The sequence below is a fragment of the Ambystoma mexicanum genome, chromosome 12 (genome assembly GCF_040938575.1).
Source record: "Ambystoma mexicanum isolate Mex_15411 chromosome 12, UKY_AmexF1_1, whole genome shotgun sequence".
Lineage (NCBI taxonomy): Eukaryota > Metazoa > Chordata > Amphibia > Caudata > Ambystomatidae > Ambystoma > Ambystoma mexicanum.
Window position 1 is genome coordinate 407,649,229 of NC_090936.1, and position 25,777 is coordinate 407,675,005.

The 25,777-nt window shown below is 49.5% G+C and overlaps 1 protein-coding gene across 13 annotated transcripts in view; it reads right to left on the minus strand.

Annotated features, from left to right (window-relative positions):
* Positions 1-25,777, minus strand: part of CAPRIN2 (caprin family member 2) — a 2,777,496-nt gene that overhangs the window by 226,560 nt on the left and 2,525,159 nt on the right. For 6 of the 13 annotated variants that reach the window (XM_069628548.1, XM_069628549.1, XM_069628543.1 and 3 more), the window contains one exon: positions 9,220-9,494. The exons of the other annotated variants lie outside the window; for them this stretch is intronic. In XM_069628548.1, the coding sequence (XP_069484649.1) occupies positions 9,310-9,494 (185 nt within the window). In that variant the 3' untranslated portion in view covers positions 9,220-9,309. Of the gene's footprint in view, positions 1-9,219; positions 9,495-25,777 lie in introns of those variants that run through there. 13 annotated transcript variants of the gene reach the window in all.

Here is a 25,777-nt window from a genome sequence, read left to right on the forward strand (position 1 = left end):
GTCAGTCTGGGGGTGGGGTAGGGGGGGACATTGCGGGATGTTTACTCCGGATGTGACGACACTGGAGGTAAATACTGAACAAGCTTCATCCCATAACCGGTCAGATAGCACAGCGAGTAGAGCGCTCACTTTGACATCCGTGCAGAGCCTGCTAACGCAGGTTCGAATCCCGGCAGGGCCAAACTCAGCCTTTCATCCTTCCGAGGTCGATAAATGAGCACCACACACCGTGGGAAATGAGCAGCGCTCAGATACCGGAGGGTTCGTGGAGCTATATAAATGCACAAACAAACTTCAGTTCCGCCCTTTCTCCTTTCTACTCTTAGCTCACTCATCCAACTAGGGGAATTAATGGCGACCAAGAAAACTACTGAATAAACTTCACAATAGTTGGGGTGGATAGAAGAAGCCCAGTTGGGGATAAAGTCCACAGTAGGAGCCACACTGAATTTGCCAGCTGGGCCAAGGAAAACAGAAAATCATGAACCATAGTGGGTGAACAGACCAAGAGGTCCAGACCCTTTCAACGATATAAAGCCTGAAATGTCCACCACCAGCATAGATGAACTGGGTGACAGGCATCCTGGCAGAAGAGCAAGTTACATACCCCTGGTAATGTTCTTTCGACTGGATGTTGCTCCCACGTAGTCCTAATTTTATGATATAATATCTTCCAGCTTCAGCTGCTTCAGAATGTTTTCAACAGAGGGTGCTGTGCGTCGATGCAGTCGACTCGATGTCCCGAGGGCTTTCATCCTTGAGTCGGCGTCATCGTCAGCATATATAGCATGTGCAGCGCCCGTTGGCTTCAGTTTTGTTTTCTGCACCTTCCTCATGCAGAATTACCAGCCTCAGTGATTCCTAGACATTACTGGACTTTGAAAAAGCGTAAAGTGTAATACCTGGAAATTCTACAGCGGGGTAAGCTGGGAGGGGCGGTAAGTAATACATGGGAGGAACATCCAGTCAAAAGAATGTTACCAGGGGTAAGTAACTTGTTCTTCGAATGGAGTGTGACCTCCCACAACACATTCCTCAACTTACGATAGACTCCTAAAGCAGTGTTAGGTTTTTGAGGAGGAAGTAAGAATTTGCAGTTTCAAAATTTGTCATGTATCAAGTAGAAGACTGCTTTCCCAAATTCTACTTCCTGGCTATGAATCCAGACAGTAAAGCTTTGTAAAAGTATGGATGGTAGACCAAATGGCTGCCGCACAAATGTCTTAGCACCCCTCTGAAGAGTGGAAGATGTTGCCATGCCCCTTGTGCAATGGGCTCTTAAGCCTTCTGGGGAATCTTTCCTAGCTGCTCTGTAGCATTCTGAAATATCCAGAATTATCCATCTGGGCAAAGTTTGCTTTGTAACTGGAAGACCGAGTTTGTGCCCAGTGTGAAAAGCTGGTCCTGTTGACGTATCTGTCATCCAAGAAACGTAAACGCTCAAAGCCCTTATGTGATCAAGCCGATGTAGACTTTCCTCTTCCTTGAGGGGGCGGATAGAAAGTTGGAAGCTGAATTTTCTGGGCTAAATAGAAATCCGACAATTTTTAGCAAAAAAGATGGTTTAACCTTAAGGACGACCTTATTGTTGTAAAAAATGGTAAAGTGAGGCTTACTACATACGGCCTGCAACTCCCTCACCCAGCGGGCTGATGTTCACACAACTAACAGAATGGTTTTCAATGTTACCAGTCTTAATGGACAGGAGTGGAGTGGCACAAAGAGAGCACACATCAGACATTTTAATACCAGATTAAAATACCAAATTGGGACTTCAAAAGGTGTACGATGGAACACATTAGTGAGCCCTTTAAGAAATTGCATAATCAAATGGTATTTTGAAATATGATACCTCTTCTGAGGGGCGTTTAAAGATCGAAAGCGCCGCCAAGTATCCTTTAATGGTCCCAATATAGAACCCCAGATTAGCCAAATATAACAAAAAAAAGACACCACCACATGTGTATTGCATTGAAAAGGGTCTACATCCTTTTCCCTACACCAGCTGCAGAATTTATTTCAACGGCAGCGGTATAAGTGATTTAGCACAACAGCTCGCACTTCCGTCTGACACTGGTCACTAACAAATCCACTTGAGGAGTTGACCAAAGGGTGGAGATCTCTTGAAGGACTTCCTGAGCTAGTTCACACTTGTGGGAGACTGCTCTGCTTGTTCAGAGAATCCGCTGTGGTGTTCTCCTCTCCGGCTAGGTGAACTGCTGACAGGGAGACTCCTCGAATTGCCCAGAACCAGAGCTGCAATGCCTCTCTGCAGAGTGGTATTGACCCTACAACACCTCTCTTGTTGAGGTAGCACATTGCCACTGTTTTGTCTGTCATCATCAGAGGCCAAAAAGGCCTTCAGCACTAGTCTGTTCGCCCTCAGCTCCAAAATTTTGTGTAGTTTGGCCTCTGATGGCGAACAACAACAGATCGTTGGCGTGGTTTCTCTCCCCCACGAGTGAGGCATCCATAACTATTCTTATCTCCAGCCATGGTTGCCAAAAAGGTTCTCCCTTCAGAATATTCTCCTCGCAGGCCCACCACAGAAGATCCTCTGCAACCCTGTTTGGAAACTAAAATAGGTCTGACATCTTGCCCGAGAATTGAGACCACTATGTCCTGAGGGCCCATTGAAGGGATCTCATTCTCAGGCAATCCTCTGGCACCAGGAAAATGCAGGATGCCATGGGGCCGAGCAACCTCAAAAAGTCAAAGGCCGGAAGACGCTGGGCACTCTAACTGGTGACCATCTGCAGAATGTGTAGAGCCCTCACCTTGGGTGGTGAGGCTTTTCGCAAGGATGCATCCAGGACTGCTTCTATGAATTGGAGTCTTTTTGATGTTATCATGTGGGACCTCTTGTAATTGAGGGAGAAGCCCAGTCTGTGGAAAGAGTGACAGGTTAAGCGGAGCTGTTCCACGACCTGTTTGGGAGACCGAGCCCTGATCATCCAATCGTCCAGGTAGGGATACACGTGAATCCCATCCCTTCCCGAAACTCGCTGCCACCACCGCCATCAACTTGGTGAACACCCTCAGGGCAGAGGTCAACCCAAATAGCAGAACTCAAAACTGATCAGTCGAACCGCCAACTGTGAACCTCGGGTACTCTGTGCTTGTGATGGATGGCCACATGAAAGTAAGCCTCCTAAAGGTCCAGTGACACCATCCTGGAGGGCCTGAAGGATCTGAGAAAGTGTGACCATTTTGAACATGTCCTTCCGGAGGAACTTGCTCAAGCGTCTCAAGTCCAAAATGGGTCCCAATCCTCCGTCCTTCTTGGGGATTAGGAAACGGGGACAGTACCACCTTTTGTTCCTCTCGGTCACAAGTACTGGTTCTATAGCACCTTTCTCTAGCAGGCTCAACATTTCCTGCACAAGCAACAGATCTGGAACCTTGAATGAGTGGCTCTCCGGTGGATGGTCCTGAGGCCTTTTTGGAAATTGAAGGAAGTAACCCTAGGCTACTGTTTCTAGTGCTTATGCATCTGAAGTAATGCCTTGACATTCTTTCAGATGCAGTACGGGGTTGCCCCCCACCGGGGTCTTGTGGGTTAAGGACTCTCAGGTTTTGAGGCAGCAGAAGCAGCGGCTGATTCACCCAGCAGAAAATACCTTTCTTGCCCAAGCATCGAAACGCTCAACATCCCTATCTGGTGGAATGGTAGGGTATGCAGTCTGTTTCAAGGTTGACAATGCTGCCTGAACAACTAGGCTTTCTGATGTTTGGGGGTTTGACAGGTAGCTAGGGTCGCTACTGGATGGCCTAGATTTTTTGGTGAGGTTTCTGTTCACAGCAGGGTTTGACTCTGGAACCTCACAATTTGCCAGTACCCTTTTCTGTAGAGCTACATGAAAATGAAGTATAGGATCCTTTTGTGGACCTTTATCTAGAATGTCCGTTAGGTCGTCTACCTCAAACGGTGGGGGAGGTCTGCCCCATCACATAATGTCAATGGCTCTAGTCATCAGAGACATCAGCATGGTCTGCTGGATCCGCTTGCCAAATTCCATCTCAGGTGAAGTGTTGACCCCACTAGCTGATTGCAAAGTTTCATATAAATCCTTTAGCCTGGATTCTTGGAAAGCAAGGCTTTCTGCGATGTTAGGTGTGCCTAACTTCAATCCAAATAGTGGAGTCTCTTCATCTCAAGGTTCATATTCCTCATAAATTGCGGGTAAAGGCTTCAAGAAATCTTTCTTTGGTAGTGGTGTGTAAGAGGTCTGAATTTCCTTAGATTTGGAAGGTAAAGGCATTGATGGCTTTGCCAAAGGCATCTATGATCTCGACACCAGCAGTGTTGATGACTTTAACGTAGACTGTGTCGATGCTGAAGGCGGCGACGTCAGATGACTTTTCCATGCATCTCATCTTTCACTGAGCCCTCAGCAGGCTTGACCCTCGACTCGACCCTTCGAGGGGGTCAGAATCTCTCTCCGGCAGATTTTAAGCATTTCCTGCCTGAAATTCTCACACCATGCTGGAATGGAGGATTTAGTTGGACCGGTTATACTCCTCTCTGGGGAGGAATCCAATGAACTCTATGTAGGTGTTTTATAATGGCTTCTTCGACTTCCTCGAAGAGGATGAGGAATGATGGCCGCCGCTGCTGGAGTTTGAGCACTTTTTTGACCTTTTCATTCGAGGAGAGTCACCTCTCGACTCGTCGGATGATTGTTTCTTAGATGGAGTCATCGAAGGGGATTCAGTAGGGGGCCTACCCACCGCTAGTTTCCCTTTATGCCATTTCAGAGATTTACTGATCATCGAATGATAGGATTCACATTCCGCTGTTCTATGTTCGATGCCAAGGCACCAGAGACAGACCCGATGGGGGTCTGTGAGGGCCATCTTGGCGCTGCAGTTGTAGCATTTTTTTAACACGGTCTTCGGGGTTGAAGGTGCTGAAGACGAGGCCATTGTACTCAAATTAAGTTTTCACACAGAAACAACTGAAGCGCGTCGTAACTCTTGCTATCAGAGAAAAAACGAAACTGAAGCCAACGGACGCTGCATGTGCTATATATACAGACTATGATGTTGGCTCAGGAATGGAAGCCCTCGAGGGACATCGAGTCGACCGCATCGATGCACAGCGCCCTCTGATGAAAAAAAATGCCCAAAGCTGCTGAAGCTGGAAGATATATCATAGGATGAGGAATACGTGCAAGGTCACAAACCATTTGAAAGGAGCACAACAGACTAACAGATCTCACTCCTTGTAACTCTGTTACTCAGCAACCAAGCATGAAGGCTGAGGCTATTCAGGCATACGTGAAAACCTGTCCTCTTACTGGGAGGGTGAGCAGATCCACCCTTGCTGGGAGGACAAATGTATGGGTCTAGAAGTCCCAGTTACCTCGTCTTCTGGGCCCAGTCTGGGATGAGCAAGATCATAGTGCACCAGAAATGCTGCAGTTTCCAGAGAAGCAGCCAAGTGACAGCTTAGAGAGAATGCACAGAGGAGTTGAAAGTTTTATTCGACAATCAATGCATCCTTCAGACTCCCCATAGGGGACATTTTGTGGAGCGCATCAGCCCATTTGAGTGGTAGCCCAATAAGTAAACTTCTCATTCAGAAATTCTAGATGGGGCTTCTACTCATGGGAAACTGACGTTTGCATGTAGACAGCATCTACAGCAACATTCTGTCCCTACAAGATGCACTACAGACAGACATTCACCAGAGCCTAGAACCTCAGTTGCATTGCTTCTCTGAACAGAGACTGCCACCCCTGACAACTACTCATCGGGGTAAGTGTATAGCCAATGTATCGCACCCACTTGCCCTTTGCGGAAGTAAGGAAAGCAACGAAGGCCAGTCTGATGGCCCACTGTTCCAGCAGATTGATGTGCTCCCTTGTCTCAATTGGATACCACAGCCAACTCACAATCGGATCCTTCCAGATGAGCACATCAACATTTCAGGGAAGTTTCAACAAGAACTGTCAACTGAGGCCAGCAGTGCCAAAAAGTCTTACTCATCAGCAAATTGTCTATGCAGGCAGACAACATGAGATTCTGTGCGACAGACCCACACGAAGCATGTCATGTTCGTCTAGAAACAGAACACTGACAGAAAGGCAACCACTAGGGAAACCTTGTGCACAATCTGGCCTGGTGCATCACAAAGACTGGGACTCAGATACAGACATGGTAGAGTTGCATCATCTGTAGGAATTTCACCACATAGTCCTTGGCAGCAAAGGCCTGGCTTGAGACTGTGTCCAGAACCTCCCCTATAAAGCTGAGAAACCTGAGAAGTGGGACTTCGAGGGAGACAGGCACACATTTGTTCAAGTGACCAGAGTCCAGATCCAGGGTGTGACTCAAATGAGCCAATTATCTAGGTTGGGAAAGATGTGAATCCGATCCCTCCTGAGAAGTGCGGCCACCACAGCCAAGAGTGTGGTGAAAACCTTGGAGTCAAGGAGGCCGAAGGGCAGTTCCCAATCAAGAACGTCCGGTGCTTCGGATGGACCAGCATATGAAAGTAGGAATCATGTAGGTCCAGTGACACAAGCGAATCCTGAAGCTAGAGGGCTGGAGGATCTGGGCCAAGGTGACCATCCTGAATTTGTCCATGCATAGGTAGGACATCAAGAGCCTCAGATCCATGATGGGGCATGGGCACCACTCAAACATCTTGCACCATAATTCCTCCCTCTGCTTTGTAGAGGTGGCAATGGTGAGAAACGCTACCTGCTTCAAAGGCAGAGATTCCTCTGACCGATCCTTATCAACATCCATAGACCAGAAGTGATTGTGCCTCTTGGAGGTGGGTTACCAAGAGTGCAATTTGGTAGAGTCACTGGGAGAGTGCGACTTCTCGCAGCACTGTTTCTCCTTAAAGGCTCCCTCTCTACAACAGGGCTCCTCCTGTTGCTGCACAAGAACCAAGCCTTCTTGGACAAAGCCTTCCAAGTCTGACTTTGATGGAGGTCACTTATTTCCATCATAAAGGAAGATGAAGAGTTCCAGAGCACATGCCCAGAGGGCCTGGGAATGAATGGACTTACAGGAGCGGAGGTCCCCATGTGATGTTTCTAACCCAGACCACATATGATGGGGGCCGAACATGCAAATCTGCCTCTTGCAAATTCGCGCAGGACCTTTGCAGGGCTTGAAGCCCAAGACCTTCAAGACATTAGGCATGTTGCAGGTCAAAATTGCTCAAGAGGTAGTGGTGCTCCTGATGCAGTACATGATGACAGGAAAAAGGATCTGAGGACATGGTCACAGCTGACTCCATATACACCTCCCTTGGCATCACATTCAGAGAGAAGGGAGCCAGTGACACTATGCCAACCAAAGCAAAAGTGTGCCCCCTAGTGGATACAAAACATTATGAAAAGATCAGGGATCTGTGGGAGGAAGGAATATATGAGGAAAATGCTTCATGGTTCAAAGAATAGGTTGCATTCATAGAAAATACAGGCTTAACCAGAAACTCAAAGGTGCCCCAGTGCCCTTTTGGCAAAGGTTACAGTTTGAACCTGTGTGCCCTGACCGTACCAAACAGGCAGATCTAGGTTGTGTCCCAATGATGCAGGAAAACGGACGCAAACTGGCAGTGCTGCAAACAGGCAGCACTGTGATGGCAAATGGAGTAAGCAGAATCAGTCAGGCCAGAATTGAGCAAAACGCAGTATTTGCTAGCTCTAAGGCAGCACAGGACACCTCAGGAAAGTGATCCACAAGGAAGCACAGGAAGGCAGACCTGAAGTTTAAGAAGAGACAGACCCATCAGCAGTAGCAGTAAAAAATGAGGAACCGGCACGGCTTAATTTCAGTTTAGCTTCATCAGAATCTGCTCTGAATCCAAAAGAACAGAGCAATACTATCAAAAGTGATTCTGGCACCTACAGTTGTGCAACCAGCATCTGCTTGGGATGAGGAAATAATTGGGCTAGACTTCCAGACTTGCATGTTATTATACACAGCACTCTTGGAAATAGATTGATTCTGCCATGCTGTCAAAGCTGTGTGGAGCAGAAGCCAAGCTGGAACCAGAATTAATCTGGTTCCTATGGGTTCCAGTTGACCCTCAGACAACATTTAGTGGCTGAAACATTGTTCCAGGCCAGAATGCCTTTGAGTTTATGGCCACCATAAATACTAAGCTTCCTTTGAACTACAGTACTTTGGTCAACATTACTTTGACAAGTGAGTTAACTCGGGCCCCATATTACAAGGTAGTTCCAAGGGCCCACACATTTTTCCCTGTCAAAAAGTGCAAGATTTACACAAACCAAGATTTTGTTGCCTTCATTTTCCACATACCAGTCTTCTGAGGCAGCAACGAGCATCCACTTCATTGCTGTAAGAAAGGTCATGAAATTCTATATAGTTACACAAGCAAAGATTGTACAACCTGTGACAGAGCCATGATATGTTACTTATAACTCTCTTAATACCCAGAAGTTTCTAAGCGCGGAGCCGGGGATCGAACCTGTGTTGCTCCGTGTCGTCTTGCTTCCAAGGCGAGCACGTTGCCCCTGAGCTATGCTCCCGTGGCAGTCCTTCTCCCAGGAAAGAGTGTTCCAAAGCAACTGTGGCCAGAAAGATAGTCTGCTGCATTACAGCCATATTCAGTTTTCATAAGGTTTCTGCTTCAACAGAAATACATGCTGTAACAGCTTAGGCAATGCTGACTAAGGCTATGTCACATGCTTAGCATTCCTCAGTCAATATAGGCTTCAGGTCTGTTTTTCTTTTTGGTCACTCCTTGAATCAAAATGTTTCGCAAAAAAAAATTGCTTTGCTATTCTCACTAACGTGACTACTGGGTTCTGTTTTTTTATCCCAGTGTGACGTAGGGAATAACTATATACTTGATGTAGTTACTACTGATCAATGACTCTGTCCCTCCTGAAAACCCCTCTCACCATCTCCCGATTTTCTCGTAATGACATTTAGAGTGGGTACAAAAACGGAAGCCAGCGAGTAGAAGGGTGGACAGTTCCTGGGTGCAGACAGGCACACCTTTTTACAGGTACTTAATGATTCTTCTATGCTATGCAAGAAATTATCTGAACTTGGTACATGTCTACAAAGAGGCTGTAGGAAAGGAGTATGGACAACCAGTAGAAGAGTCAGCATGGTGAATAACTTGCATGTTACTACTCTCAAAATTAGCAACGTGTGTCTAAGATGGTAACACATTTAAACTAGCTGTTTTTATGAATATAAAGAGGCAACTTCATCATACAATTTAATGAAATCACAACTATCATTTTATTTAAGACTTCAGCCTGATTGAAGACAATTTGTCACCGTCATCTTGCAGCCTGATGGCTATTACTAAACTATGCCGACATCTGCCTCTCTGTGCTTAGGTTTGTGCAATCTTCCGCTGTATTTCTGTACGTCCCACTGATTCTCATATGGAAAACGAGCTTTCCTCCATTCCCTTCGTCTGAAGTACCCTCTCCCACGTGCTCTACATGGAGTCCATTTTTCTTCCTGACTAGTTCCATGAAGAATACCTACAATACATCAAAACCTTTAGCACATTTATCATTAACATGAGGCATTTGGTGATCTGGTGAAAAATATGCATCTATGTTCCATCTATTTTGTAAAGCAAGAGTAATATACAAAATGTTCTCAGCAGTCTCAGTACACTGGTTGTTACTTGGCACTGTAAAAGGGCTGGGTAAACATGAACAAGTAAATATATGTTTAAATGCCCATTAATCTGTTGGGTTCTACACAGGGCTACTTAATTCATTTGTAGAACATGGCAGTAACAGACCTGTGTACCAGGTTTTCTTTAAACATCAACATTTTAAACAAGCAGAATCATGCATCATGGTGCCCATTGTGAAAAAGAAGTAGTATTTCATTAGAAAACCAATCTAGTTTCTATAACATGAGAAACACATTGGCATTTTAATACTACACATTTGTGATAAAAGCTGTGTGATTACAACTTACCTTTTAACATTAGAATTTCTACTTTTTCTTCATATTGGTTATCATTTTGTTAATATTTTCGACCAATCATTGCCATGGCCTAACAGAACCAAAGATGACTAAACATGAGCTGCCATTTCAATGTCACTCAAAGCAGACCTGGTTATGCAGTTACCGGTCTATAGTGAAAATGTTGCTAGAAAAAATGTAGTCCATGACAATGTTGTGGTGAAAATACCTCTGCAGTGAAAAGGTTGCCAAGCAAAAAGTCCAAAAATGCAGCTGAAAAGTAGCCAAAAATGTACTGCTGCTAGGGTAATTGTTTGGGTTAAGGAGGGTTTTGTGGGCTTGTGATTGGGTTAGAATAAGTATTAGGGTAAGGATTCTGGTTAGAATTAGGGTAAGAGTTGGGGTCAGGGTGGTTGCTGCAGGGCTGGTGATGTTGGGGTTTTATTAGGCATCAGGGTAGATTAAGCATCAGGGTAAGTTATGTTATGTTACTGTGGCTTAAACCGCGCACAGCTGCCACTTTCATGGTCTCTGGACGCCATGGCAGATTTGAAAAGGATGGAGGGCTTTGTTAGTGGGACTGAGTGGGAAAAGCACAAGAGCACTTTGATGTGTTGTTAGCTTCAGTTCGAAAAAAACGATCACTGTGTGCTGCTTTGTTATTAGTTGGTAGTCGTTATGTGATGCATGGTTGTGTGCAGATTTGCGTGTGGCTGTCTTAGTTTCTTGTTCAGTGTTGTGTGCAGGTCATTTCAGTTTGTGGTGGTTTTATCTTTTGCTGCGGTAGGGGTATAGTCTATTTTGATCTGTGTTTTAGGACGAGTAAGCAGAATATTACAGTTGTTAGTGGGTTCCTGGACAGTTGCAACACGTTCAGCTAAGTTTAATGCATTGGCTACCCTCAAAATTCATCTAAATTCAATACAAAAGGGTACGATGCACTTAACTCCAAGACAGTATCTATGCTCCAAGTATGCATATAGATTTAGTACAGTGGTTATACTCTATATGTGCACTTGCCTTCAAACAGTTGCTATACAGAGGAGTGCTGTTAGTTAAAAGCAGGCATTAACAACTATACTTATTACGTAACGCAGAGGGGAAGAAGATTAAAGTCATCTCATACCTGAAGGTTGCTGCAGACATTTTTGGGGCTTGGCTGGGGCGCCCTGGGCAAACGGGGGATGGGAGCTGCCCTTTACCTTGGTGCCCTTAGCCAGCTGCCCCGTGGAATTCTGTTAAGAGGGCTTTTTGGAAGGAAGTTTGCCAATCAAAATGGGGTGGGTAGGAGGAGCAGGGTTGTAGAGAGAGATAACAGCCCGGTACAGCTCTTGCTAAGGCAGAGTGAGGCTGTGATTGAAAAACTGCCTTTGGCTTTAATGCTGCTTCGAGGGGAAGAGGGGGGGCTGCCTTCTCCCATGAGACTCCGGTGAGATAAAGACCCTTTCCTGCACCTTGGACAGTTCACTAGGTTTCCTTGAAGGAGCTTGGCCAATCACAATGGGGTTCAGGAGTGAGGGAAGAGCATGGCTGGGGGGAGGGAAGTAAGGGGAGAGAAGGACACCAAACAGCCCGGTATGGCTCTCGCTAAGGCCTAGTGAGGCTGTGATGGCAAAAACTGCCTCTGACCTGAACGCTGCTGCTGCTGGTGAGGCGCTGCCTGCTCCCACAAAGCTCCAGTGGGAAAGTGTTAGGGTAGGGGTTATGGTAAGGCTAGGACTAATAGAATATTAGTTTGGTTAAAGGCTAGGATTAGAGCAAGGGTTTGGATTAGGTCATGGGTTGTGTCATTTGTGGCGAGATGGTGATGGCGCTGGAATGAGGTTCAAAGTTGATTTTGCATTGAGCAACATGCAAATAAAACACTTTCGCTGAAGGGTTAGTGTCCTGTAAAGGTTCAAGGTAGTAATTAGAATAAGGAGAAAGTTTAGGAAACGAGTTAGGATGATTGTGAAGGTTTTATTGAAGGTTTAGTTCACTGTTAGGGTTACAGCCTGTAAGTTTGTCTATTTAAAAATAGCTTATTTGGCAACGTTATCACTGGCAACATTTTCACACCTTGCATTGATTGTATTGAATGACTACATTTTGTAAAACTACTTTTTGCTGGCTGCATTTTCACATGACATTTTGCTGGGGGCACATTTTCAGATAATATGATGCCTGTGCCATGAGCTTGGACAGCCTACAAATACGCAGGCAATAAAACAACAGCAAGGCGCCAAGTTTACAGAAGGGCGGACAGAATTAAATGGCAGATCTTTGGAAACTTCATTTGAAATACAAGGGCATTGACAGAGGTATTGTAAAAAGCAGAACTACTTAAAACAACTATGTATGAGAAGAGGCTTTGGAATATTTTGTCAATTCGCAGTTTGTACATGGTGTTTAAGATTCCTAATTTGTCTAATCTGTAGCAATGTCTTGATAGTTGATTAATCCATGTGGTCACTAAGATAAGTTGCACATTTTTTTATCAAATTCCCTTCGTTCAGACTCCATATGAGAATCAAGTAGACATACTTAATTTAGGAGAAGAGATGTTCGGCCCCTTAATATCTGCAATTTCCCTTCTGCTCGTACACACTCAAGATACTTTTTTTTTTAATTAAAAGAGAATAAACACCTCTTTTGATGTGCTAAACCCAAGGCTGGTTGCTTGTAAAAGATAGCAAGAACACAGCCTAAATTTGACAAATATTTTTAAGGAGGCGGCTCTTTCCCTGTCCAAGATCTCACTGACAAGTCAAAATATTCCATGTTATAAGTGCTTCTCACTCAAGGGTGCATGTTCTTCAACATTGAGGCTCTGGAAACGTCATTCAAACTTGCTAAAACTACTCAGAACAGGTAAGCAATTTTTCTACGAATTTCTAGTGTCTGAATTTGACTAATGGATTTTTCTTAAACTCAGTTGGGAGGGAGTATTCCTTATAACTCAATTCTCAACTTAATATCAATTCCAATCATTTCTTGAAGTTAAGTCTTTCATCGACTGATGGCCATAAAGATTAGCATAGTGCAGTGAAGCCCACCATTCTTCTTAAAATGGTATTAAACCACGCCATCTGCAGACTCACTTTTTTCCCCAGCATACATTACATATTTTCTACATGTCGTGCTTTACACTGCATACGCTATAGCTGTTATAATGCCATTACTTAGTGTTCTCTGATACTAATCGAACTGCTGCTTGACCTTTAAAGTAATGCTCATTTAGTTCATGTTTATCAGACTACAGGTTTGCTGAAAATCACCCACACAGTGCTTCTGGTTCATAAAACAGCAGTTAGGTGCTATATAAAAAACAAGTAATTCAACATAACAAATGACTATCACAGAACATTATTTACAGATGGTACAGACACTGAAGCAGGCAACAGACGTACAAATCTAGGGGTCATTAGAATTAGTACAAGGAACTAGAGAGAAGAGCAGATTTAGCAAGACTTTGAGCAGAATACCTTCACATAATGTATTGACCAACAGATCATGAGCTAGTGCCACAATAAAATTGGACATAATGCTTGTAGGTTTCAAATTCACTAACGGGATTGGCTAGTGCTTGTCGCACATAACCACCACTGCAAAACAATATCTGTCATCAAGCTCATAACAGACAGCCTTTAAACAAGTCTCCAATACAGAGGCTTGAATCTTTCTGTACATGGACCATGTGTCAGTCTTTAACATTAACCTGAGTAAATCACTGCACAAAATAATTACCAAAAATGTCATGGCCATGTCTGGGTGTAAACAAAATCACCCTAAAACAAATTGTTTGATTAGAGGGAGTGCCAAATAACACCGGCAGCGGTTCATTTAGGTGAAAGGCCGAAGGGACCTTTAGCATGAACAAAGGGTTAGTTCGGAAACAAACTTGGACTGGTGAAAAGTCAGGTATGGTGCCTTGCAGGATAATGCTTGCAATTCCCCACTTGCCTGGCTGAAGTGATGGCGACCAGAAATGCAGTCTTCCAGGAGAGGAATTTCAGCGAAATACGATGTTGAGCTTCAAATGTAGGACCCATTAACTTGGAGAGGACCACATTTAGTTCCCAAGCTGGAGCTCGTACAAGGGGTGTGGGGGGCGATCGGGGGACCCTCAGACTCTTTGATGAGTCTTTGTGGCCACAGAGAAGAATGGTCTGCGGTGTGCGTGTAGTGGGAAATGGCTGCTAAATGCACTTTGATGGACAAGTGCCACAGACCCGCTGTAGCCAGAGATAGGAGGGATGGCAAGATTTCAGTGGCTCAGATCTAGAGCGGATGCAGCTGCTGGGATGTAAACCAAGTTGTAAAATCCTTCCATTTGTGAGAAGAGAACTGTACACATCCATGTTACTGTGCCACAGTTTGATTTCAATAACCAGAGTTATCGGATGTGTGAAAGTTATCAATTTATTGATAGCCCTTTGCGATAACACGTGTTTCGGCACAAACCATGTGCCTTCCTTTGACAAGCCGACGTGCGAGACGAATGTCCGGAACTTTCAGACGAGTCTGATGGGGCTCATTCCTCAACTACGTTAATGCATAGCTGAAAATTCAACCGATGGAAACATTGCCCTGATCTGAGGAAGGCACATGGTTTGTGCCGAAACATGTGTTATCGCAAAGGGCCATCAATAAATTGCTAACTTTCGATTCCAAGATGGCCGCCGGGAGGTTGAGTCGCGTCTAACCCGCGCTCTCCCCGGGCCGCCTAAATAAGCACATTAAAAAGCAGCGAAACGAGCGGTACCAGCGAGCGGATCACCCCCCATCGCCTCCTGAAGCCGATGGCCCGACTGCAAGTCTGAAGGGGCGCAGGGAAGCAGTGGAAGAGATACGGCGCCGGGTACCCCAGCGCCATACACGGAGGCCACGGGTGGAGAAGCCGCATCCCCCGGAGGAAGCGCACCCAGCGCTGAGGAGAGCCGTGAGCCTCCCGCTCGGCGAGGGAGCCACGGAGCCCGGAGAGGGGAAGCCGGCGGGGAAGAACCCCCAGAGGTGAGCGTGGTGGCAGGGGGTACCGGGTCTTGGGACCCCCCGGCGTAACAACAGCCTCACAGGGGAAGGGGTGCAGAACCGGTAACCAGCAGAGGGGCACGGGGGAAGTGACAACCCCATAGACCCATTGAAGACATCAGAAGACATCAGGCACCGGTCTCACGGAGCGCAGCCCCTACAGCACAATACGAGGAGTCATAAGGGATAAGGACCCCAAGGGGTGCGGGCAGCAGTGGCATACGCATCCGCCGGGGGTGGCGCGCTCTCGGCGGAGGAAGGCAAGGTCTCCCTCATTGCCTGGCCACCACGGAGGCAGCGAGAGGCCGGAAAAGGGAACGCGGGCTGGCAACGATCCCCTGAGGGGAGAGGGCCGCGGCGCCAGGGGAAGAGGCTGATCCTGGGGCACGGGTCCCCCCCACGGAGCCCACAACCGGAGCGCTAAACGCCCCATAAAGCAGGGGTACAGAGAAGGTAAACCGCAGAGGGGGGCAGAGGAACGTCTCCCCCGGCAGCAAAGAAGGCACCAAAACGAATGCGGCCTGGAAAGCAGCGAGACCTGTGCGGGGTCCCCCCGGCAGTCCTGACGGAATCAGGGGGATTTACACACAAGGGAGTGAGGGAACATCTAAGCAGGCCCCACCCGTTGCTACCTGCATAGACGGGAGAGACCCGTGAAGCTCCAGCAGCACTGCACCGGGAGCACCTCAGAGGGGACTTCCTACAGCTCACAGGGGCAATTACGAAACATGTCCAGGGCAAAGAACACTGCTTCCCAACAGACCCCTCAAAACACAAGGCAAGACGCAAATATTTTACAATTGTGGTCAACGGACTCTACGCTACCAGCTAAAGGGAAACCGCAGGACAACCAAATAAGCGAAGTCATATCGCAGACGAACCCACACCACCCACCCTCAAAGGATGACATGCAAGCATGGTTCCAGGATCTGCAAGAAAAATTCATGTCGACAGTTCAGGAACAATTCACGACGATGAAAAACGACATGAAACAGGCGGTTCAGGACCTCAGGGTGGATGTGGCGAAATTGGAGGAAAGAACAGACATATTGGAGAGAATGGTCCAGGGAATCGAAGAGGAAACGCAGCAGGCAAGTGAAACTCAGGAACACCTGGTGAGACTTACCCATAACCTGGAGTTACAATGCGAGGACCTGGAGAATCGCTCCAGGCGATCCAACATCCGCATACAAAATATGGCAGAATCAGTCCTGGACAAAGATTTAAAGTCTGCGGTGACTGAGGTGTTTAGAGACATTCTGGATGCCCCGGATACAGATACAATCGGAGTGGACAGGGTTCACAGGGTAGGACCTAAAAGATCCGGAGCACCGGGAGAAAGACCACGAGACGTCTTGGTGGCACTATCCTCATACCCACAAAAGGAGCAGATACTGAGGAAGGCCAGAGAAATGGACCACATCAGGATGAATGGACAAGAAATTCTACTATACCAGGACCTGGCTCTGATTACACTGCAAAAAAGAAGGGCGATGGCCCCACTCGTCAAGGCCCTGGTGGCAAAGGAAATCCGGTACAAGTGGACCTTCCCATTTGGGCTGCTCTTCACATGGGAAGGGAAGCAGCGAAGAGTAACCTCCTGGGAGGAGGGCTTAAACATAATGGGACTCCAGGACGAGGGGGAGGAAGTGGAACAAGCAAGGTCCAGCGGGGAGCAAAGGAGAAGACCTAAAGGATGGGAAACTATCAAAAAAATAAGGCCAAACATGGGAAGAGAAGGCCTTAAGAAAGGAACAAGTTACTTGCCTGTAAGGAACAAGTTACTTACCTGTAACTGTTGTTCTCCAGCATGGGTCTGGCATGGATTCACATGCTCATGAATATTCCCCGTCGTCAGGCTGGGAATCCTCGGTAAAGAAAAAACCAGTATCAGTTTCGTTTCTGATCTGTCTTTCGTAGTAGTAACCAATCAGTGGTCTCTGCGTCATACTGACCACAGCCAATGACTGCCCCCTACCTAAGCACCGCCTCTGGCAGCCATCTTCAGATTTGGTAGCACGTGAAGTGGCAGTATGACCAAGTGAAGAGCCGCAGAGGGGTAGGCGGGAGGTTTCGCAAGTGAATCCATGCCAGACCCATGCTGGAGAACAACAGTTACAGGTAAGTAACTTGTTCCTTCTCCAGCATGGGGTCTGGCATGGATTCACATGCTCATGAATAAAGAATACATAGCAGTACACACATGCACAACCACGGGAGGTGGCAAAGGCTCAACATTAAGCATCTTACCTCCTCACCAGGCTACCCTCAGGCGAACAGGTTGCGCAGCACTGCTTGGCCGACCCTGGACTCCTCCCTGGAATCCCGATCGACGCAGTAGAATTTTGTGAAGGTGTGCGTCGACCTCCACGTAGCAGCCCTACATATGTCCAGCAGGGGTACACCAGAAAGGAACGCCATGGTGGCAGCGATCGCTCTGGTGGAATGGGCTCTCGGACGGCCAGGCAGCGGTCGGTTTGCCAACCGGTGACAGTACATGATACAGCCGGAGAGCCATCTGGAAATGGAAGCCTTCGAGAGAGCCTTCCCCTGATTGACAGGTCCAAAGTTCACAAAGAGTTGCGACATCTTCCGAAAACACTTTGTGCGGTCCACGTAGAACTTCAGCGCTCTAGCCACATCCAGTGAGTGCAAAGTCCTCTCAGCCGGCGACGAAGGCGACGGGAAGAACACAGGCAACACCAAGGGTTCGTTGAGATGGAAGTCCGACGGTACCTTGGGCATGAAGGAGGGGTGCGTCCTGAGCACTACCCTCGTGTCGTGAAAAGTCAAGTACGGGGCCTTGCAGGAAAGGGCCTGGATCTCTCCCGCCCGTCGTGCGGAGGTGATGGCCACAAGAAACGCCGTTTTCCACGACAGAAACTTCAACGGGGCCGAGTGCAGAGGCTCGAACGGAGGTCCCATGAGCTTGGTCAGCACCACGTTGCGCTCCCACGCCGGGGCCGGAGCCTTCACCGGCGGGAACGATCTGAACAGTCCCTTCATGAACTCTTTCACCAGACGATGAGACCACAAGGACGTCCGCCCCGTGGTTCTGGTGTATCGGGAGATCGCAGCAAGATGAATCTTGATGGACGCGTGTGCCAGTCCAGCTTTGGCCAGCGTCAGCAGGTACGGCAGTACCTGGGGAGCCGTAATCCATAGAGGGTTAATCTTCTGTGCGTGGCACCAGACAGAGAACCTCTTCCATTTGTGTCCGTAGCATTTAAGAGTCGAGGACGCCCTGGCCTTTGCAAGAACCTCTCTGCAGTCGGCGGGTATGTCGTATCCTCCAAACTCTAGCGCTGCAGGAGCCAGGCCTGCAAGTTCAGCGATTTCGGATCGTGGTGGAGGATGGCGCCTCCTTCCCTGTAGAGTAGATCCGCGTCCACCGGCAGCTTGATTGACGGGGACGTTGACAAGTCCAGAAGGTCCGGGAACCATATCTGCCTCGGCCACGCAGGTGCGACGAGGATCATCCTGCACCGTGACCTCTTGAGCTGGTTGACGAGCCGATTTAGCAGTGGCAAAGGAGGGAACGCGTAGAGGAACAGGCCCTCCCAGGGGAACGAGAAAGCATCGCCCATGCTCCTCGCCTGGGGAAACCTGCTGGCGAACCTCCGGCACTTGGAGTTCGTCGCCGTCGCAAACAGGTCGATCTGGGGTGTGCCCCACCATCGGAAGAGGCGATCCACTAGATCCTGCCGTAGTTCCCACTCGTGGCATGAGCGCAGCTCCCTGCTGAGTGAGTAGGGGATGGTGTTTTTTATCCCTGCCAGATGAAACGGCACCAGAAACATCCTTTGGGCGACGGCCCAATGCCACAGGTCCTGCGCCTCCTTGGACAGTGCTGGGGACCTGGTTCCGCCCTGTTTCCTGATGTAAAACATGGTGGTGGTGTTGTCGGTGAAGATCCTCACCACCTTGCCCTTGAGGGACGGAAGGAAGGACCTGAGGGCCCAGAACACTGCACGGAGCTCCAGGACGTTGATATGGAGGGACTTCTCCGTCGGGAGCCAAAGGCCTCTCGCGTGCAGATTTTCGGTGTGCGCTCCCCACCCTTCCAGGGAGGCATCCGTGGTCACTGTCTCCTGGGGGTCTGGAAGTCCATGCCCGCCGTCAGATGCGCGCGGGTGCCCCACCACCGGACCGCTCGGCGGAAACTCTCGTCGAGTGTGATCCTCTCCTCGAAGCCGCCCGTCGTTTGGATCCAGCGCGCGTCCATGAACTCCTGCAACGGGCGCATCCGGAGCCTGCACATGGGAATGAGGTAGATGCAAGAAGACATCATTCCGAGGAGGGACTTGATGGACCTCACCTTGGTCGCGTCGGAAGCCAACATCCGCTGTACCTTGCCCAGGATGGACCTGGTCCTTTCCTCCGAAGGGGAGGCCAGAAGGGACACTGTGTCGAGCTTCGCTCCCAGAAACAGTGCGTTTTGCGCGGGTACCAGGTGGGACTTGGCGTAGTTCACGGAGAATCCCAGGTCCGTGAGAAGTTGGACGGTCCTTGCCGTGTGCTCCACGGCGAGCTCCCTCGTCTTGGCTCGGATGAGCCAGTCGTCCAGGTAGGGGTAGACGTGGATCCCCTCGCGGCACAGCTGCGCCACCACCGGTGCAAGGCACTTGGTGAATACTCTGGGTGCCGACCGTAGTCCGAAGGGGAGGGCTTTGAACTGGTAGTGACGCCCTTGGACCACAAACCTGAGGAATTTTCGGTGCCCCTTTAGGATGGGAATATGGAAGTAGGCATCCTCCAAATCCAACGACGACAGGAAGTCTCCTTCCTCCAGCTGACCCAGGACGTGCTGGAGGGTGACCATCCGGAACTTCTGCGCCTTGATGAACTTGTTCAGACGTCGCAGGTCTAGGATGGGGCGCCATCCTCCCGTCTTCTTCTTCACGAGGAAGTATCTCGAGTAAACTCCGGAGCCCCGAAGCCTCTTTGGGACGAGTTCGATGGCGCCCTTCCTGAGCATCGCCCTTACCTCCAGGAGAAGCTGAGGGACGTGAAGCTCTCTCCTGGCCACGGGGGGGACGCGCGGGCACCTTCTTTGAAACTCGAGCGAGTGGCCCCGGGCTAAGGCGTCCAGCACCCAACGGTCGGTGGAGATGGACTCCCACACGCTGACGAAGCTGGCCAGCCGGCCTCCCACCGGGGTGCATCGGTGGGGGCCCGACCCCACGGTCGGTTCAATCCTGTTTCGACGAGGCTTTGCCGCCTTGACCTCCTTGGCGACGACGGCGGGGTCCGCCGGACTTGCCTCGTCCTCTGTAGGCCTCCTGAGAAGACGAGCGGGCCGCTTGACGGTAGGTGGAGAAACCACCGCCGGAACCTTTGGAGGCGCCCTTGCCTCCGCTGCTCCGAAAGGGCGTCCGTCGTTGCTGCAGAACCCCAAGGGCCCGGGCCGTCTCAGTGTCCGCCTTAATGGCCTGAAGGGAATCGTCCACTGTTTTCCCAAACAGGTTGTTCCCATCGAACGGCATGTCCAGGACTCTGGTCTGTACGTCTTGACGGAAGTCCGTAGCCTTGAGCCATCCACGCTGCCTAAGGCACACGCCGTTGCCCAACTGGCGAAACCCAGTGTCGGCGATGTCCGTCGCAATAGTGATGGCGTGGTCCGACGCCACCTCACCTTCCTGTAGGATCTCCAGGGCATCCGCCCTCTTGTCGTCCGGTAGGAAGTCCAGCAGGGGAGCCAGTTTGTACCATAGCTCCCTGTCTTAGCGGGCCACGATAGCCAAGGCGTTGGCCGCTTTAATCGTCGTCGCTGCAGACGAGATGACCCTGCGTCCCATAGCGTCCAATTTCTTTCCCTCGCCGTCCGGTGGGGAAGTCGATGTGGAGGCCCTCATCCCAAATGTCGTCCAGTAGAGGCACCGCGAGGACCGTCTTCCTCTTGGCCTCGCGCCGTTGATAAAGGAATCCTTCCTTTTTCTTCTCCTCAGGGCAGAGTTGGAAAAGCTCGGATGCCCTGGCGATCATGGAGTGGAACGAACCAATCTCGTCGGGCGGAGAAGCCCTGGTGGGAGGTGACGACGGTAGATCCTCGTCGTCCGTACCCGTCGCTGCCGTGTCAGTCAACGTATCATCCCCTCGGGTGGACGGGGAGGAGGGCTGGACGGTGCGCGACGGCTGAAAAGGAGGTGGAGGGTGAATCCTTCTTTTCTTGGGCGGGGGAATGCCAGAAGGTCCCGGTTCAGGCTCCCCCGACGGGAGAGGTTCCTCCGTCGGCAACGGTAGTCTCGTCCTTATCTCTGAGCATAAGGACTGTATAGCCAACAAAATGGCCGCCGAGTTGTCCTGCGGCGCTGGCAGAGGGGAATCCGACGGGCGATCAGGGGCCCCATCGGCACCCTCGACGATGTCGTCGTCACCTGCGTCGGGATCCATCCCGACAGGCCGGTCTTCTTCCACGCCAAGGCCGTGGCTTAAGACCTCGATCAGCTCTTCCTCCGAGGTTGAAGCCGAATCTACGACGACGCCCTGCCCCCCCTTCTTCCCCGCCGGGGATTTCACGGGGGTCCTATCGATGGGCACAAAAGAGGACTCCCTCCGAGGTGGCAGGGAGACTCTGAGCCCCGAGGTCGCCACCACTGGTGTAGCCTCCACAGGCTGAGCCAGGGTCGCCGCGACAGTTTCGATAGAGGGCTTGGCCGGATGGATTAAGGCCTTCACCACCTTAGGTGCGCTCACCGCCTTATCCTTGAGGGGGGGGGGGACACTGCCTCGCTCCCCCTCCGATGGGGCCTTCGAGCTCGACCGGGGCCTCTCCAGGAGCTTTGCCGGGTGCTCGCCCTTCCTCTTACCCGACCCAGAGTGTTGGCTCGTGGTTGATGGTGCCGGGGAGGGTGCGCCCTGCCTGGCGCCCGTAGAGCCCGACCGTTCGGCGCTCCCGGTGCCAGCGGACTCACGGTGCTTGGCCTTGTGTTGGACCCCCGTCGCCGGGGCGTCCTCAAAGGTCTTAGAAGACCGCTCGGATTTCTTCCTCTTCTTCTCGCCTTACGGGCTCTTCCCTTCCAGCCAGTTGGCGAGACGTTGATGGCGGTCCTTCATGGTCCGCTCCGACATATTGCCGCAAAACGCACAGTCCTTCTCCACGTGCGTCTTGTCCTCATGCAAGCAGTAGAGACAAAAGGAGTGCTCGTCCTCCTTAAAGACGTTCTGCAGCTGGCATCCAGGGCAGACCCTGAACAGCTTTCCGGGCGTCGAGCTTCCCTTCTCCTGGGCCATGTCCGGGCCTGAGAAGCTTCTGGAGTCCTCCAAAGCGTAGCTCGACGAAATCTTCACCCTTGAGGGGCGCAGACGAATCCGACACGGGTCCCCGTTGATCGGATAGAGAGTCGGTGGAGCTTGAGGCTCTTTTGACCGAAAAAACAAAGTTTTTGAGCAAAAAACGTGAAAAAATAGCACTAATGCTCGAGAGCAATAGCACGAGGATCCCAACACATGAACGTGCGGTAAAAATCTGAAGATGGCTGCCAGAGGCGGTGCTTAGGTAGAGGGCAGTCATTGGCTGTGGTCAGTATGACGCAGAGACCAGTGATTGGTTACTACTACGAAAGACAGATCAGAAACGAAACTGATACTGGTTTTTTCTTTACCGAGGATTCCCAGCCTGACGACGGGGAATATTCATGAGCATGTGAATCCATGCCAGACCCCATGCTGGAGAAACTGGGAAAGATTATGCAACCTTAATTACAAAAAGTATATAGAAAGACAACATGCAGAAGGGGACAAACCGGGAAGAGTCCTGGCGTGCCTCTATAAAAATGAGACCCCTAGGACCCCAATTAGAACGATAGTGAAAGAAGATGGTAGCATAGCAGACACACAAGAGGGGGTTAATCAGGAATTTGTAGAATACTATAAACGCCTGTATGGGGATGGGACAGGAAGCAACAGTGAGGAGATACATTGGAAGACATTGGACTACCCCAGATCAGTGCAGAGGAAAGGGAGGAACTAGATGCCCCGATCACCCTGGAGGAACTAAAAGAGGTAGGGAGGCAGTTGCCCATGTGCAAAACCCCGGGAACTGATGGACTCCCAAGTGAATTTTATAAGGCATATAAAACAGAGGTACTCCCCCCCCCCCCGCTGCTGGAGATGCTCAACGAGGCATACCAGGCTGGGAAACTACCGTAATCCTTGCGCAAAGCGGTCATTATACCACTTCCCAAACCCAATAAGCCTAGTAGTGACTGTGGCTCTTACAGGCCTTTGTCGATGTTAAACCAAGACAGCAAGATACTAACAGCGGTCTTGGCAAATAGACTGAAGAAGGTCATCAATAAGTTAATACATCCCGATAAGACAGGATACGTCCCGAATAGGAACATCTCAAATAACCTTAGGCGACTCCACTGAGTCATTGAGCATACTAATGGAGATGCAGACGAGATGTTGATAGTATCATTAGATGCGATCAAGGCATTTGACTCTGTCAAATGGCCCTGGCTAATGGCAGCCCTAGCCAATTATGGTATGGGACCAGGATATCTTAAATGCGTCAAACTGTTATACAGCTCGCCACTAGCTAGAGTGAAGACAGGAGCTGTAGTTTCTGAAAGGTGGCAACTTAGCAGAGGTACCAGACAGGGATGCCCATGGTCCCCCATGCTGTATATTTTAGCCTTGGAACCCCTGGCGATCTATTTAAGACAGCAATATGATGCAATAGGTATTGTCGTCGGGGAGACACCACATCTAATTTCATTGTATGCAGATGACATGTTACTGTATATGCGCTACCCAGAAGAGAACCTCCAATATATATTGGAAGTGATGAAGAGGTTTGCAGAATTATCAGGTATAGCTGTGAACCCCATAAGTCTTGTATGTTCACGTTGGGTAGATATAGAGGGCTCCTGTTCGAGCATTTGCAGATCCTACAGATACCGTGGGAGGTTACCACATTCAGATATCTTGGGATAGACCTATATCATACGGTAGAAGCTGAACATAGGCATAACACGTAGAGAACAGTTAAGAAATTGGAGGGTAGCATGAAGTTTTGGGTGAAGCTCCCCTTGGCAATGATGGGACGAGGGGCGATGCTCAAGATGGTGGCGCTGACCAGGCTGTTGCATTGCTTCGTGAACATCCCATACTCAATACCCAGGAAATTCTTTGCTAGGCTGGATGGCATATGCAGGGAATTCTTATGGCACGGGATGAGGAACAGGGTAGCCCTGTGGAAACTAGAAAATCCATATGAAAAAGGAGGCATTAAATTACCAAACTGGGAAGTCTATTATGTGGCGAGCCAACTACAATACGTAGCCAAATGGCTCTCTGATGAACCTACCTTGGAACACAGGCTGTTTCAGAGGAACTGCGCCCCATACTTTCTACAGGAGATGATTTGGTTGCCTAAATCGGAGTTGGGAGGCCGCCCGGAGATGTTGGGACTTGGGAGGGGGATGTGGCAAAGAGCATGCCGATTAATGGACAAGCCATTCGCGTGCTCCCCACAGATCCCATTGGTCACAGTGGTGGGAATAGAAAAGCAACTGAGGCTAATGATTAGGAAACGGTGGGGATAGCAACGATGGGGGATGTGTGGCAGGAGGGGAAAATACTGGAATTTGGGGAGCTAGTGGAACTAATGGGGCTGAGCGTGGGGCAATACATTACATACCACGGGATGGTGCAACGAATTAGAGATACCTGGTCCGAGGTGGCACTAGCGGAGGAACCGGACGCCACTATAGACATGATATATGATATAGCAGAGGGAGGACACGAAACATCTCGATTATACGAGAAGATAATGTCTCAAGCGGGCAAGGAGGTGGTGCAACGTCGGCTGGACTGGGAAGAAGTAGTAGGGGGCCACGATGAGTGATGGGATGTGGGAGAGAACGCAAGGATATCATAAAAAAGTATCGAGAAATGCCAGGTTACAGCAGAACCAGCTGTATATAACTCACAGGGCATACCTGACGCCACAAAAGATAGCTAAATTTAAAAATGACGGACGTCAAGTGTGCCAAAAATGCAATGAAGAAAATGCGGGAATGGTGCATATGTTTTGGGCATGCCCATTGATCGAGAGATACTGGGGAGAAATAGCACAGAAAATGGAAGACAAAGGGATCCACATGAAGGTGGATACCGCGTGGGCTTGTTTGATAGGAGGATTCCCCAGACCACGTAAGCTTAAACATGTAAGCAAACTGAAAGATCTAGCGTATGTTCTAGCAAAGAGAAGGATTGCTATGGGTTGGAAGGCATGTCATAGACCCAAAATGGAAACGTGGTGGAGGGATTTACAGAAGTGGGCGGAGGCAGAAACAGTGGTATTGTCAGTCCCTAGGAGTTCCCGTTATTCCCGATGTCACCCCCCCAAACCCCCAGACCCCATACCTCCACTATGCCCCATCCTCAGGCTAGGATCCGGGAACCACCACTGCCTTCTTCCCGTGTTCCACGTCGGCAGCGCCAACGGCCACCCCACCACTGCAGACGCCCGCTCCATTGGCGTATTCCGTGGCGGTTGCGGCCCAGTTTCCTGCTTCCGCGTCACGTGGCCAACACCTCCCACTCACGGACCACATGACCAGAAGACAAACGTAGCACCACTATTTAAACGCTCGGATACGAGTGTTCAGTGCTTCACAGTTGTTCTTGTGACTACTGTTTGGCGCTATGTTCGTATTTGGCTCATTTGGAATTCGACCTTTGGATTGTTTCACAGACTGTTTCTTGGATTGCCCTGTGTTCTGGCTCTTGGATATTGGAACTCTGGTTACGAATCATGGACTGCCTTTGGTCTTCCATTCTGATAGTCACCTTGGTTTTGTTTTTTCTGGACTTCTTGGTGGAC